Source organism: Arvicola amphibius, chromosome 1, assembly GCF_903992535.2.
Source record: "Arvicola amphibius chromosome 1, mArvAmp1.2, whole genome shotgun sequence".
Taxonomy (NCBI): domain Eukaryota; kingdom Metazoa; phylum Chordata; class Mammalia; order Rodentia; family Cricetidae; genus Arvicola; species Arvicola amphibius.
Window position 1 is genome coordinate 103,482,625 of NC_052047.1, and position 14,446 is coordinate 103,497,070.

Sequence of the window (14,446 nt, forward strand, 5' to 3'; positions counted from 1 at the left end):
AGTGGTGGGGGTGGGGAGGATACAGGGCAGGGAAGGAGAGTGGGCAGAGAAGCCATCTAGGAGGAAGAGCCAGGATGTGGAGGTGGAAACCACGTGACAAGATAGGAGAGCAGCGTGTGACAGATGAACGTCGACTAGGCACTGATGGGGAGAAGCAGAGAGGCACTCGGAGGGACCAGGAGAGCCTGGCCCAGAGGGGAACTCCAGGGTCCTGGGGGGACTTCAGTCTGTGAGGATGGCCCCTAACCTTGCAGGCAAAGAGGGGAACTAGAGTCAGCGAGATTACATGAATCGGTGGAGATGGTCCCAGGATACAACTTGGGTCATGACTTTCTTGTAGGGGGTCCAGGTGCCAAGCTGTGGGGAGAGAAGTTGGAGGGTTTGTGGAGGGGAAAAGACATGGAAAATTATAGAAGTGAAATAAGAGACCCTCTTAAGCCAGTGACCTTTGACTCAAGGCCGTCTGTCCCTGTGGGGGCTCCAAAGCGGAAGAAGACCAAGGTCTCTGTTTTCATATAATCTTGATCTTTGCGAAGGAGTTAGAAGCAATTCAGTCTGGACCCTCTGCTCTCCCCAAATGAGCGCAAAATTCTGATTCAGGCCCAGGTTTCAGAAAACTAGCAACCTCCCTGGTTTCAGAGAAACCCTGGTACCCACAGCCTCCTCTTTGTTGGTACCGGAAGAGACCGGTTTTTGGACGTGGCGCTGTCTGCGGTGCTGAAGGCAGTCTCAGCCCACAGCAGCAGGTGAACAGCAGGTAAGGGGGCTGCAGAGAGCCAAAGGCTCTGTTCATCCTCCCACCCACCATCCTCCCCTTACCTTCCATTTGTTTCCCATCTTCTCATCCAGTTTGCCCACCCACCCATTTTCCCACCTACCCGTCTATCTACCATCTAACCACTCACCCATCCACTGATTTTCTCACTCACCTGCCCGTCTGCTTAAGCATCCACCATCTCCCCATTTCCCATGCAGTCATCAGTTTACACATCCATCCACCCATTTCCCTACCCACCACCCATCTGCCCATCCATCCATCTGTCCATCCATCCGCCCACCATCCACCCACTCTCACCTATTTTCCTAACCACTCATTTACCCATCCATCCACCATTCACCTGTTTTTCAGCCTACCCACTCACCCTTATCAAATTAAACCATAAAGCCTCAGAACTAGAGGTAGCAGAGTGGAAAGACCCATTTATGTTAAGAAGGAAACCACGACTCAGGGTTGTGACAGAAGGCCACAGGGAGCTTCTGTCGTCAATCTGGGACAGGACTGGAAATCAGTGCTCTTGACTATACACCACAGGTTCTCCCCTGGGGTCTGGAAAATTGCCTGGTTATTATGCTGATATTTACCCTGGTGTTTGTTCACAAAAGCTGCAAGGACAGGAAATATGACTGCCTCCACCCACCCTGAGCCAGGGCTCTTGTGTATGTACATATGTGCTATGTTCTCTCGTGCGTGTGTGTGTGTGTGTGTGTGTGTGTGTGTGTGTGTGTGTGTATGAGGAATCCACGTGCAGGTGTAGGCTAAGGCACAGGGGCCTGTGGGCAGCGATGCCTGTTTTTCCTTTCCTCTTCTTTTGATAGTCCTGGGCTGTTAGCCCTATTGGGGGCTGGCTCCCCACTGTGCCTTCACTTCAGGGATTGCCCCATTTCCCATTCACAGCTGTGTCCCCCAAGGCTGCAGCCCTTTCCTGTGAGTGCAGGCAGGCACTGAACTCAGCTTCCCCTCCCCCACCGGTATAGTGGTCTGAGGTGGTCCATTTCCCTCAGCGCTTCCTGCATTCAGCACCCTACAACTGGGCAGGTCAGGCCTCAAAGCAGATGGAGAGATGGCTGCCAGACCTGGAGCCTCAACTTCACTAGGCTGCATCCTACTTACTCAGCCAAGGATGGAGAAACCCTCCTTGCTTGTGGTCCAACTCTCCCAAAGTTTTCTCACCTCACCCCCTCCCCACTGCCATTGTCTTGCCCTTGGCCTAAAGAAGCACAGAAAACTGGTCAATCAGAACAGAGGACAGACAAGAATTGGATTAAAGGACAGCTCAAGGTGTCCACCAATTGAAGCAAAGGGCAGGTTGAAGAGCTGGCCAATCAGAACAAAGGACACATTGATTTCTCTAAGCCCCTGGGGTTTGAGATGGAAGTTGGGTGCTGAGTATGCTTAGATATGGTGGGAGATCTGGAGGTTTGTGTGACCTGTGACTTAGCACAGATGGTCACTGTTTCTCTTTTAACCTCGGTTTTCCCATCTCTTAAATGGGAAGACAGCTATCTGCAGCTGTAGTTTTCTCTTGCATATAAGGCTCACTCCACTGCTTTGGCAGCACTCCCTTGCTTTCCTAGCACACACATGGCAGCTGTCACCAAAGTCAGACCCTCTCTGGTCTCTTAGTGATCCTCCTGCCACATGCATCCCTGTCTTTAAAGCCCCAGTTTGGAGAGTGTGGGTCAAGAAAATGAATTTTTTTTTTTTGAGATTTCTCTGGGTTTGGCATCTTGCCTTTGTGGTCTTCAGCCTTGATCTTGAGATCACACAGTAGCCTGAGACAGTGCTGTGCCAGCAGGTGATGGGAGGGGAGTGGCTCTGGTCTGTGCTACATGAGGGAGTAGCTGTTCCCATGAGAACCTAGAAGGGTCTGACGTTATTGTCCTGGGTGTCTTCGGGGATGGAGGGCTCTGTGAAAGACCAGTGTTTGGACTGCCCAGGCTGTGCCCAAGCAAAGCTGTGTGTGTGTGTGTGTGTGTGTCCATGGCCAAGGAAACTTGGCCATTTGGCTCATCCTTCACCACCCTTCATCTGGTGGTCCCAGCCTTTGCAGTGTGGCTGTACTGGGAAGGCCTATGTCCCACGGGATGGTGCCAGCTTCTTGGGAAATCCTTTGGGTCCCCTGGTCATTCAGTGGCCGCAGAGTTCAGTCCCCCACTCTAGGGTGTCTGAGGATGTGAAATTTGGAGACAGAGCTTTAAGCTGAGCCTCCCTAGCAATCTAATCTTAGCCGCATCTTAGCCGCATGCGAGGTTTGGATTCTAATGCCCACCTTGAAGGGGTCGTATCATTTGGATAAATCTCATCTTGTCCTCTGGGACACAAGAAGTTGAGGATGGTTTAGCCACATTACAGATCTGAGGAGTTGGCACCTCCCCTGTTTGAGCTAACAACATTCTATGAATATAACTCTGGTATTTCATTTTTATCAGCTCTGTGCAGTCTATGGGGTTCACTAAGACCCTCACCATGACATCATTTCAGAGTCATGGCTTTCTGAACCCAGATCTACAGGGAAGGCATCAGGAAGGACTTCCAAGGGTTGGGGAGAGGACACAGCTGAGTGCATAGTGTGAGTCACCATTCTGCCTTGGCCTCACTCCCCTGTTCCGTTACCTTTCTCTTTGATCCCCTTGGCTCTGGCCAAGTTAATGGAGCGAGAAGAAGGGACCTTTGTTGTCTTAGTTCCTGCTCTCCAAGGACGAGGCCTGTTCCTGGGAGGCGGAGGCTAGGAAGCAATCAAGGCTGACTTTGCCTTCCCGACTTGTAGTGGCTGCTGCTGTGCTTGCCTTTTGTGCTCACCACCCCCACTCCATGCTTGCTGCTTTCAGCCCAGCCCTAACTCAGCTAAAGCTAGGATATGGCTTTGGTGCCTGCAGCACACCAAAGAGGCCCCCTTCTTGAAGAGAAAACCGCCTTCCTCACTCACTGTGAGGCCTTGGCTAGGCCTCTGGCCCATCTCCAAGCCTCAGTTTCCCCAAATACAAGGTGAGGGAACTCGGACAGTCTATGGCCTTGGTACTTACTGCTGGAGTCCGATGCTTAAGACTCAAGTATCTAAGTCTTGGGCTCCTCTGACAGACCCTGGGCCTGGAACTCTGCCTGAGCCACCAGGCAGAATGACCCATGCTCTTTCTTCTCTTCCAGGATGCTTTGCTGAGCCTGGGTGCTGTTATCGACATCGCCGGCCTGCGTCAGGCTGCCAAGGATGCCCTCTCTGCCGTGCTCCCCAGAGTGGTAGGTGTCTGCCCTCACGTTTCCTCCCTGCCCTCCCCAGCCTTTGTTCCAGTTCTGAGCTGCACCTCGCCTTGCCCAGACTCTCACTTGGATTTGGGTGTATGGGTAGCAGGAGAGATTGAGGACATACGCGAGAATCTCCCGGATGTCATGTCTTGGCAGTGCTAGAGGACCTGGCTGTCCTGAAGCTCACTCTGTAGACCAGGCTGGCACTGAATCACAGAGATCCACCTGCCTCTGCCTCAGGAGTGCTAAGATTAAAGGCATGTGCCACCACCACCCAGTGCCATTGCTCATTCTTTAAGCAGAAGGCTGATGAACCGGCCCCTAGGAGTCAAAGCAGCAGGGTCCCAGATGTGACAGATGGGGTTATACAGGGGACTTTGGAGTATGGAGAATAGGGTTTGAATCAACATAAGGAAGATGCAAGACTTCCTGGAGGAGGAAATATCTAAACTAAGTCCTCTTGAAATTCTCTCCCTTCTCTGCACATCAGCGGAGGCAGCTTTGGCTTCAGGAAACACAACCAACTCAGGATGCAGCCTCCCCACCCCACTAAAGCCTATTGTCCCTGACTCTGAATGATAGATGAACCTCTAGAGGCCCAGAGAGGGAGGGTATCTCACCAAGGTCACACAGCACGACAAAACAAATGGGCTTGGCATCTAAGCGCTCCTATTCCGTCTTCAGCTCTGACTTCCCCAAACCTCCTAGAAGTTCAGCACCCAAGAGGAGGGCTAATGACTGAGCTTTATTAAGCATGAAATTGGTAGGAAGTGGGTGGTGTGTTGGCACCCAAAAATAAATCCTTTGGAAGAGGGTTGTGACTGAGACAACATCTGCCCTGGGGTGGAGGAACATCTGGATGGCAGGTCAGTGACTGCGGACCTGCCCTGCAAGCCTTGAGGGTGCGTGTGCTGCAAGCATGTGTGTGCTGTATGTGCACACACATGTGTGCATGCGTGTGTGCGTGTTTGTATGTATGTGTGTGTTTGTGTGTACCTGGCTTGGTGCCTAGCCAACTACAGCCTAAAGCCTGGGCTTAGATGACAGCTGAGGTTACTCAAGAGGCCCATGCTGGGTTGGGGGAGCCCAGGCTTGACTGTAGAGATGCGTTGGGTCCTGGGAGGTGGGTGCTGGGAGAGGAGAAGGCTGCAGCACCTGGCTTCCTCATCAGCACCCATTGTGGCAGGCAGCCCCAGTGCAGATGGTGCTGATGTGTACAAAACGCAAAGCAACCCTCCTACCCAGGAACTCGGCTAAATTTAACCAGCATGGCTGGGAGTGAGAGTGGGAGGTGCAGGCATGCAGAAGTAAAGGGTGGCCGCTGCCCCAGCCACCCCAGACTGCCCACCTTCTCTGTGGGGGGTGGACTCTTGGCCACGAGGCGCCCTGCTTGAGGAAAGAAAACAAAAACAAACAAACAAACAAACAAAATACTGCACCGCTCCAGACTGGACGACACCGGAGGAGGCTGGTGGAGCGGAGGGGAGTCCACTCTCTCCAAGGGGCTCTGTGTCTCTGGGCATGGTGGGGGCTTATACTTGTGATCCCATGATTTGGGGTGGCCAAAGCAGGACTGCCACAGATCATCCGAGGCCAGCCTGAGCAACATGAGAGACCTTGTCTTGAAAACAAAACCAAAAAGCCTCAAACAAAACTCCCAGTTCAAGCTCAGACCCTCATCACCAAGGGGGATCTAGATTGCTCCAGAGTCTGCCCCTACCCTTCATCTCCTGGGCCCTGGAATCCCTACCCCACATGAGGACAACTGAACTCAGCTCAGAGTCACAGGAGGCCATGATAGGGATCTGTGGAACATCCAAGGCCACAGGAACAGCTGGTCAGGTTGCGGTGGTGGGGTTGTGATTTCTCACAGTGCACTGTGGACCCCGTACTTACTGAGGGGAGAGCCTTCAGTAGCTCCTCCTGACCTCCCTGTCACCCTCGGCAGAGAGGAGGCTTCCCCAGCTTCCTGAAGAGAGAGTGTCCAGCAGTCATGGGGATTGGCCAGGGCCTTTAAGGGTCCCCATGTGGGGAAGTAGATCTTTGTCTGTGAGACAGCAGCTTCTGCCAGGACAAGGCCTGCAACCACGGCTGGTCTGTCCTAGGTGTAGGGAATATTTCTTACGACGAGCCTCTTTGCTAGCACAAATAATTCCAATCAGACCAAGTTAGACCGAATAAAAGATGCCCATGATTAATGCAGCGCTCCTGTGTGGACGGGAAAAGCATGGCGAGGGGAGGAGAGCAAGAAAGACCATGCAAAACCAGAGACCACGTGTTCCCTTTCTGGGAGGCAGCCTAAATAGCCTGTGGGAGTGGTTCTGACCCTCCCTGGGGAGGGGCCACTGCTTGGCAGGCTTTCCCGGAGGCGGAGTCCAAACCAAGGCAACTCTCAGGGGAGGGGACCCGAAATGGATGCCAGGGGCCAGGGGCTGGGATGCTGCTTTCAATCAATCATCCCAGACTCCTTGGATATAGCGGTGTCAGGCGGCTGGGTTCTCACTTTTGACCAAACACTAGGGAGAGAGAATTGCTGAAGTAAAGACCTGACAGGCTTCCAGCCAGTACTTCCAGATAACTCTGAGCAATGGTTGGTCTAAAATGCAACTTGCTGAGCCTGTTCCAGCTGTTTCTAAGGCCTTTCAACCCCAGCCCTGCCCACTCCCAGCCGGGCGCTCTCTTGTACCCCTTCACCCCATTGTCAGGTCTGAAATGCTTCTTGCTCTCTGAACCACTTGGCCTACCTGTGTCAGTCAGTTCCAAGTGGGTCCAGTCACAGCTAAAGGACTGCTTCTTTTGGGAAACCCTCCAGGGCCCCATAGAGTATGGGCACAGTGCCCTGGCTGTGGTTTCCTGGCTAGGATCATGGCAGTGTTGAAAGGAGAGAGCATCCTAAGCGAGTGTGGCTTGCATGCCATACCAAGTATGGTTTGCCAAATGCCTGAGGCTGGAGTTCAATGTGGGGTGATTGGCTCACACCTTGGGTTTGGGGTGATAAGTAAGGAAAGCAGTTGGTTCATCGATCTTGCCTGTCCAACTCCTTCGCAAACCACCAAGTTCTAGCCCCCAAGGTCCTGTGGCCTTGCCATGGACAGACTAGGGCTGGGCAGTCTCTCTACAGGGTCTCACAAATTGCTTTTGGTCCTAGGAGACTGTCTACACCTACCTGATGAATGGGGAGTCTAGGCTGATGAGTGAGGACCCCCCTCATGAGCTGCCACAGGAAGGAAAAATCCGGTAAGTCATTCTCTGCCTGTCCTCTGTCCTCTGGCTCTAACAAGAGGTCTCAGGGTTGAGGCACCTTCCAAGCTCATCTGATCCACCTCCAACTCCAGTCTCCCAGCTAGTGTGGGTCCCCAGTTCAGGAGATGGGGAATAACACCCATCCTATGTTGGGGAAGTAGTGAGCAGGCCAGGTTCTCTCTTCATCTAGTCTGTTTCCATAGTTCTTTTCTCATAGAGGTTTGGTTTGAATACAAAGTCTCACCATGTAGCCCGGGCTGGTTTTGAACTTGCAGTGAGCCTCCTGCTTCAGCTTGCCAAGTGTTGGGGTTACAGATGGGACCCTTCATGTACAGCTCCCATAGAGTTCGGGATTGTTGAGACTGCTCAGAGTGGGGTCAAGTGGTGGTGTGAGGGGCCGCAGTGTTTCTCAGTCCCCGTCCCAGCATGCCATGAGCATGACCAAGCACCTTGGGATCCCAGTATGTGCCTGCAGGAACGAACACCCTGCACCTAAGATCAGAGAAAACAATCTGCAGAAGTTTCTGGACTGCTACTACCTAGATTCAAACCTCACCTCCCGATGTGACAGCTGCATGTATAACCTTATGAAAACCAGACATCCTTTGTCATTTCATTTTATTCTACTCTTTAGTGACATGGTGATAATAGCAGTACTTAGATGGTTGTTGGGAGGATTAAATGATTGTGTTTAGTCTGTCATGGCTATCAGAATCCAGAGCTCAGCACTCCAGGGTCCCTGATACCTCTGAGCTCAGTAAGTTCAGCTGCCTCATTTTCTCAGAAAGGACACTCTAAGAGACATGTTTAAGAACACAGGCCAGGTGTGAGGTCAAACTGAGACACAGTTCTCAGTGGGAGCAGGGAACACTGGGTCAGGAGCAGAGGGCACAGTGGGCACAGTGGGCACAGTGCAATGGAGCTGCTTCTGGAAGGCAGTATTCTTTCGGTCCAGGCATGCAGCTCTTTTTACCTGGGCTTTTACCCCGGCCACTCTTTGTCACAGAAGTCCTGGGAGAAGTCTCCCTGGAGACACCAGCCTCATGCTACCCTGGGCTGTAAGATGGTGACTTGTCTCCTTGTGTTCCCCTTGTGGGCAGAAGGAGCTGGCTCCTCCCCCATTCCGGAGCCCTTTCCCTGGTCCTGTTTCCCTTTCAGTTTCTGCTCTCAGTGTCTCCCTGGAGGGCTGCTGTGAACAGAGCCACAGACCCCTCTAGCCTCTATGTCTTATCTAGAGGTTCTTGCTTTGGACCCTCGTGTGGTATTGGCATTACCATTGGCAGGATCAGACCCTTCCTACTTTTAAGCAGTATTGACAGTTGAACACAGGGACTCATGCATGCTGGGCAAGTACTCTGTTGGGTCTCATCCCCCAATCAACGTGTTTATACTTTTGATTTTGTGACGGTCTCACAAAATTCCTAGGCTGGAATTCTCTGTAGCCTCACATATCTTCTCCCGATCTAACCACCAGGCCAGATGGTCTATATCTTAAAGATAAGAAAAGTTGTAATTTCCCTTTGTCCTCTGAGCCAGCCCCTCCCATAATTCTTCCTTTGATATTAGCTCACCTCTTCCAGGAAGTCTCCCAGCAGCCTGGGAAGACATTCCTGGGATTGGGAAGAGGTGTACAGAGTGGCCGACTCAGAAGGCAGGAGGGGGCCTCCAATGGAGCTTGCTCTCTGTAGCACGCCAGGCTCCGTTGGGGAGTTGGTGGTATCTGTATGTGGGCAGCTCTGACCTTCTGCATCAGTGGCCTGTTCAGCATCCTCTCTACAATAGCTGCATATCCAGTAAAGCCTTTGGAAAGGAGAAGAAAAGGATTAAAAGTGAATGTCCAAATGCAGCTAGGCCAGAGCTCTGTTGTAAGAGTCCTCTTGTTCATTTCCCAGATACTCAGCCCCAAAATAATCACACAGAAACTGTATTATTTAAATCACTGCTTGGCCCATTAGCTCTAGCTTTTTTTTTTTTTTTTGCTAACTCTTACATATTAATTTAACCCATCTGCATTAATCTGTGTATCACCACGAGGCTGTGGCTTACCTGATAAAGTTCTAATGTCTGTCTCTGGTAGGGCTGCATGGCTTCTCCCTGACTCTGCCTCCTTTCTCCCAGCATTCAGTTTAGTTTTCCCCACCTACCTCTACTCTTTTGCCCCATCACAGGCCGAGACAGTTTCTTTATTAACCAATGGTATTCACAGCATACAGAGGGGACTCCCATAACAAAACTCCATGGAGATGGGAGGCTAGTCCCTGCTGGGACAGAAAAACCAGGGATTCCAGAAGGCAGAAAGGACAAGAGGATGGGGTATTGGCATCTCAGAGCACAGAACGTAGCATGCAGTCAGGCCATTTAGGACTAGGGGCAGAGGCTCAGACCATGTGTCCATTAGGAATATTCCTAAAAACGAGCCTTTCCGCTGATGCAAATAATCCCAATTAGATCAAATCAGACCAAATTAAAAGATATCCAGGTTTAATTGGATGTCTGCCCTCTTGGGACCCGAGAGGGGAATGGAAAGCCGACAGACCACCAAAGAGGAAGAGGGAGACCAGATGTTTATTTTCTGGGGAGCAGTTTAAATAGCCTGTGGGCATGGTCTTGACCTTTCCTGGGGAGAGGTCAAGGTTTGGTGGGCTCAGGGGAGGGGGCTTTCAAAGAGGGAGGCCAGAGGCTGGGATTACAGTCCAGAGTCTTTGTATAAGGGGTGACAGCAAGTTGAAGTGATACTTATGACCAACAGCGTCCTCTTCTGGAGCTGATTCTGCCTGACCACACTTGTGTTTGGAGACTGAGTAAGTTCATGTCCACCACTAGGGTTGATGGGCCCAAAGGTGGCCTGGGCTCTGTTCTTGATTGTTTCCAGCAGACATGTGAAAGTCAGATAGGCCTGGATCCCAGCCTCATCCCTGCCTCTGTGTGTCCCACCCTAAGTGCTTCCCTTTTGGCTCAGTAGGCTAGTGAATGGCAGGAATGGCAGGTGCTTAGCAGTGCCCAGTGATTGCTAGCTGTCCTATCCCCAGCCCAGATGAAGACTAACCTCGGTTGACCTTGAGAGAATGAGTGTCCCTTGGGCCTCACTCTCTTTATCTGTGAAATGGGTGGACTAGGCTTCTCTCAGGGGTAGAGGATGCATGCACTGCCTGTGAGCAGCTCTGTGGGGAGGGGTTGGGGAGGGGTGCTGGCAGCTGCTGGAGGACAAACAGCAGCAGGCATGACTGGAGACTGGATCATAAAGGCAGATAAGGCTGAGGTGATGGGCCCACTCTGCAGGCGCTCCAGTGTGGTTTGCCTTTGTTTCTTCCCATGCTTGCTTGTGTGCTCTTTGCTCCCTTTCCTGCTCATTGTCAGTACTTCATGAGACACGCACAGGGATTCCCTGCTGCTGAGAAAGAGCCGATCTTCATAAAGGGGGTAGGTCACCGTGGCTCCCCAGGGAGAATCTGGCCTCAGAGGAATCTGGGACCGGAAAGCAGGAGACTTGGGCTCCAGATGCCGCTGCAGTGACCATCCCTTTGCTTTGTCCCTGGGACCCCTTTACCCCTAGTTAAGATGGTGAGGTTGGCTCAGGTTCAACAGGAACCCTAGACTGGAAAGGAGAGAACCCTTGAAGCTCCCCATGCCCATCTCCTAGCCTATTTCAGACCCCAAGAAGACAGCTTCCTCTTAGCATCCGAAAACCTCAGATTCCCCACTGTCAGGGACAGGAACTTCCGGCCCTCCAGCTGCAACTTTGTCGTATCCTTGGCTACATTTGCAGTGTGCTTTCTTGGGGCAAACCTGGTCTCTTATCACGGCAGAATCCCATTGTCTATTTGGTTTGTCTTGGAGGACACAGTGACCATCTGTTCCCATTTCTGGAGTCTCATATTCTGGTGGAGGAGAGCCAGGTGCTGGCCTAGATCATAATTTGTCTTCAAGGGAGAGATGAATGGTCAGAGGGAGAAATTAATGCTCAGTGGGCGTACAGGCTGAGGGATGGAGGCGTAGTGAGGAGATGGAGGATCAGTGAGAGGTCGGGGTTCAGTGAAGGCATGGGGTTCAGTGAGGCCTGAGTTTCAGCGCGAGACCCCTAGCTGGGACTGAGCCTGGTCCCACAGCATCCACTAGTAGGCAGTGAAGAATGAACACTCAGCCAGCTTTCTTCTTTCTGTTCAGTCTGAGATCCCAGCCCACAGATGTGCTCTCCACATTGAGGATGAGTTCCTACATTAATGAACCCCATATGCATGCCCAGGGATTTGTCTCCAAGGTGATTCCAGGTCCTGTCAAGCTGAGAACCAATATGAACCGTCACAGAGGCTGAGGGGTTGAAATCAGTGGGGGATCCAAACTGAGTTAGGGCGTTGAGGATAAGTTAAGTTGGGCTCTGTGGAGCCCTGAGTTCATTTCCCAGCAACCACGTGGTGGCTCACAACCATCTGTAATGAGGTCTGGTGCCCTCTTCTGGCCTGCAGGCATACACGCAGATAGAATATTGTATACATAATAAATAAATATTTAAAAAAGGAAGAAAAGACTCAACAAGGGGCACAGTGAGGGGGTGGGACACAGCGAGGGTGTGGAGCACAGCGAGGGGGTGGGGCACAGCGAGGGGGTGGGGCACAGTGAGGGGGTGGGGCACAGCGAAGGGGGTGGAGCAAAGTGAGGGAGTGGGGCACAGTGAAGGGTGGGGCACAGGGAGGGGTGGGGCACAGTTGGGATGTAGGATTGGTAAGGAGAAAGGGTCAAGGAGTTGAATGGGTCAGTGAGAAGCTGGAATTTGTGGGAAAGGGTTCATTTGAGAGTGGGCTCAGTATGACGCTTGGGTGCTCAGTTAGGGTGGGGCTCAGTGAGGGAACAGGCAGGGGCAGGTGTTAGGGAGGAGGAGACCGAGAAGGACGCAGGAGCTCTGCGGAGGTGGAAAGGGCCTGGACACGTGGCCCCTTTCTAGGCTGTTGACCTTACATGCACACCGCTTTCCCATCTTTCTCCATTAAACAAATAGTCGTTAAAGGAACGGAACTGTCATAAACTCCACACCCATTCCTCTCTGTGCCCATCTGTCTTTTCCTTTAGTGGAGTAGGCCATGGCCACCCTGGGTCACTGAAAATCAGTCTGGGCAGTTGGACTTGGGGGATTGAGTCCCCTACCCACAGTCCTCATCATCAGCCTGAAAGATGGCAGGGAGGGGGTGAGAAGAGGCAGGAGGCTCTCTGAGGGAAGGCGAGGGAAGAGCTTGGGGTCTGGCAATCTCACCATCCTTCTTTATAGTCTGCGAGCATTTGTGGAGCCTTCAGGTGGCACCCATTCTGGGAAGGGTGTGACCAAGGAAATGGAGGGCCGTGGGGTGTGTATAACATGCCCCTGCCTGGAGCCGTGTGCTGCGACAGGACCAGGGAGGACAGAATTAGCAAGGTGCCTAAACTTCCTAAGAGTTCAGGATTTTAGGAGGCGCTGATGCTTGCTAAAGGCCTGGTTCCAGTCAAAGCTGCTCTTTCTCAGCCTGCCTTTCCTCTTTGGTCCAAAGGCCATTGAGACTAGAGAGAGTTGTACCCAACTAGACAACTTGAAGGATCTGCAGCCAAACTCAACCATGTCTTTTCTGGTCTGCCCCAGGATCAAGGCCAGCGTCCCAGGGCCACAGCTCTCGCTGGCCTTGCCTCCCGCTCTCCAGCCATACCGACTTTCCAGTAGGCGTATGCTCCTCTCCCTTTTGAGCCTTCATGCATTCAGTTTTCTCTGCCCAATCATCCTAGTGTATCTGGCTGGATGACCTCTGTGTGTCCTTCAGGACTCAGGCATCTTCTTCAGAAGCCTTTTCTGACCCCACTTCCATCCCACATGTCACAGTCTGGAGTCTAACTCCATTGCGGATCGTTCTCTACATGGTGCTGGGATCCCTGAATGAATGACACATGCTACACATATTACTGAGGGGGCCTGAGGAAAAGAGAGACGTTAGAACAGTTCACAGGTGAATCCCAGGAGCTACACTGCTTTGACAGGAAGGTGGTGGAGAAGATATATGCAGGCTGAAATAGCTCTACTGCACTTCAGGAACATCCAGGATATCCCGGTACCTCCAGGTAGCCTCTGGGTTTCTCGAGTCTGGAGCTGTGAACCAGATCCAGAGACTCCTGAAGCTGTGGGCACAGGATTCTGGGGGTGGGTACAGTTGGCTCTAGGAATAGGAAGCAGGATAGTCCAGGCTAGTGGGCGAGGTTTCATAGTTTACTGAGCAGCAATGCAGGAACCTTCACCCCATTGTAGCTTCCAGCATGTCTGAGGCCAACCAACAGGATGGAGTTTGAAATTCCCAAGAAGCGCCAGCCTTCATCAATTTAGTCAACAGGAAAAGTGGCTCCCATTGCCCTTCTGCCATTCTTCTTTCAAGCAGTTGGAGCAGCCAAGAACTGGTTCCCATCACTCAGGGGCCTCAAAGGCTCTGGGTGTGAAGGACAGCAGACGGGAGACACACTGGCTCTTGTAGATTCAGAATACTCTGTGACCTTGGAAGAGATGCCCCACCTCTTTGGTCCTTGATTTCTCCAGCAGCTGTGACCTCCTGACTTGGTGACTTGCAGGCCACCCCCTCCCTTTCCTCATCTGATCTGGGTTGTATCCCCCTAATGACCGCGACTGCATGCTCCGAGGGCCCAGCTTCTCTTCTGTCTGCGCCAGGCAGTTCTTATAAACACAATAAGGGGAAATAGCATGAGAGATGAGGAACCCAGGGAAATTAATCACCAGGGAGTGACATTTGGTGAAAAATCAGGTACTTAATTAAGCAGGAAGAGCCAGCGGCCTGGGGGGAGATGGTGTGTGTGGAGGGCAGAGAGAAATTTGTTCTTCTTGCACCGAACCTCTTGCCTGAGTTCCTACCTCCACATACGCCAGACCCCTGCTTGAGGCTCACACTCCACGTCTTTGGGATTGTCCAAGCATAGTGACTAACCCAAATTCTGGGACCAGCTGCCTGGATTCAGAGCTTCACTCTACCCCTTATTAGCTACATGACCACAGGTAGATCGCTTAGCCCGTCTATACTTTATCTTCTCTACTTAAAAACAAAGATGACAACCATTTTTAATCCCTAGAAATGCTAGGGATTCTGAGTTAATATGCAATGGTTAATCTTCACTGCCCGACTTTTTTGGAGTTGGAATCACCTAGGAAACAGTGGCGGATGTGTC

The 14,446-nt window shown here is 52.0% G+C and overlaps 1 protein-coding gene across 3 annotated transcripts in view; it reads left to right on the forward strand.

The window, feature by feature from the left end:
- The window catches only part of Pde2a (phosphodiesterase 2A), a 59,195-nt gene that overhangs the window by 24,661 nt on the left and 20,088 nt on the right, over positions 1–14,446 (forward strand). For 2 of the 3 annotated variants that reach the window (XM_038332592.2, XM_038332602.2), the window contains 2 exons: positions 3,926–4,015; positions 7,170–7,258. In XM_038332592.2, the coding sequence (XP_038188520.1) occupies positions 3,926–4,015; positions 7,170–7,258 (179 nt within the window). Of the gene's footprint in view, positions 1–3,331; positions 3,351–3,925; positions 4,016–7,169; positions 7,259–14,446 lie in introns of those variants that run through there. The other variant, XM_038332613.2, reaches the window with a different exon arrangement.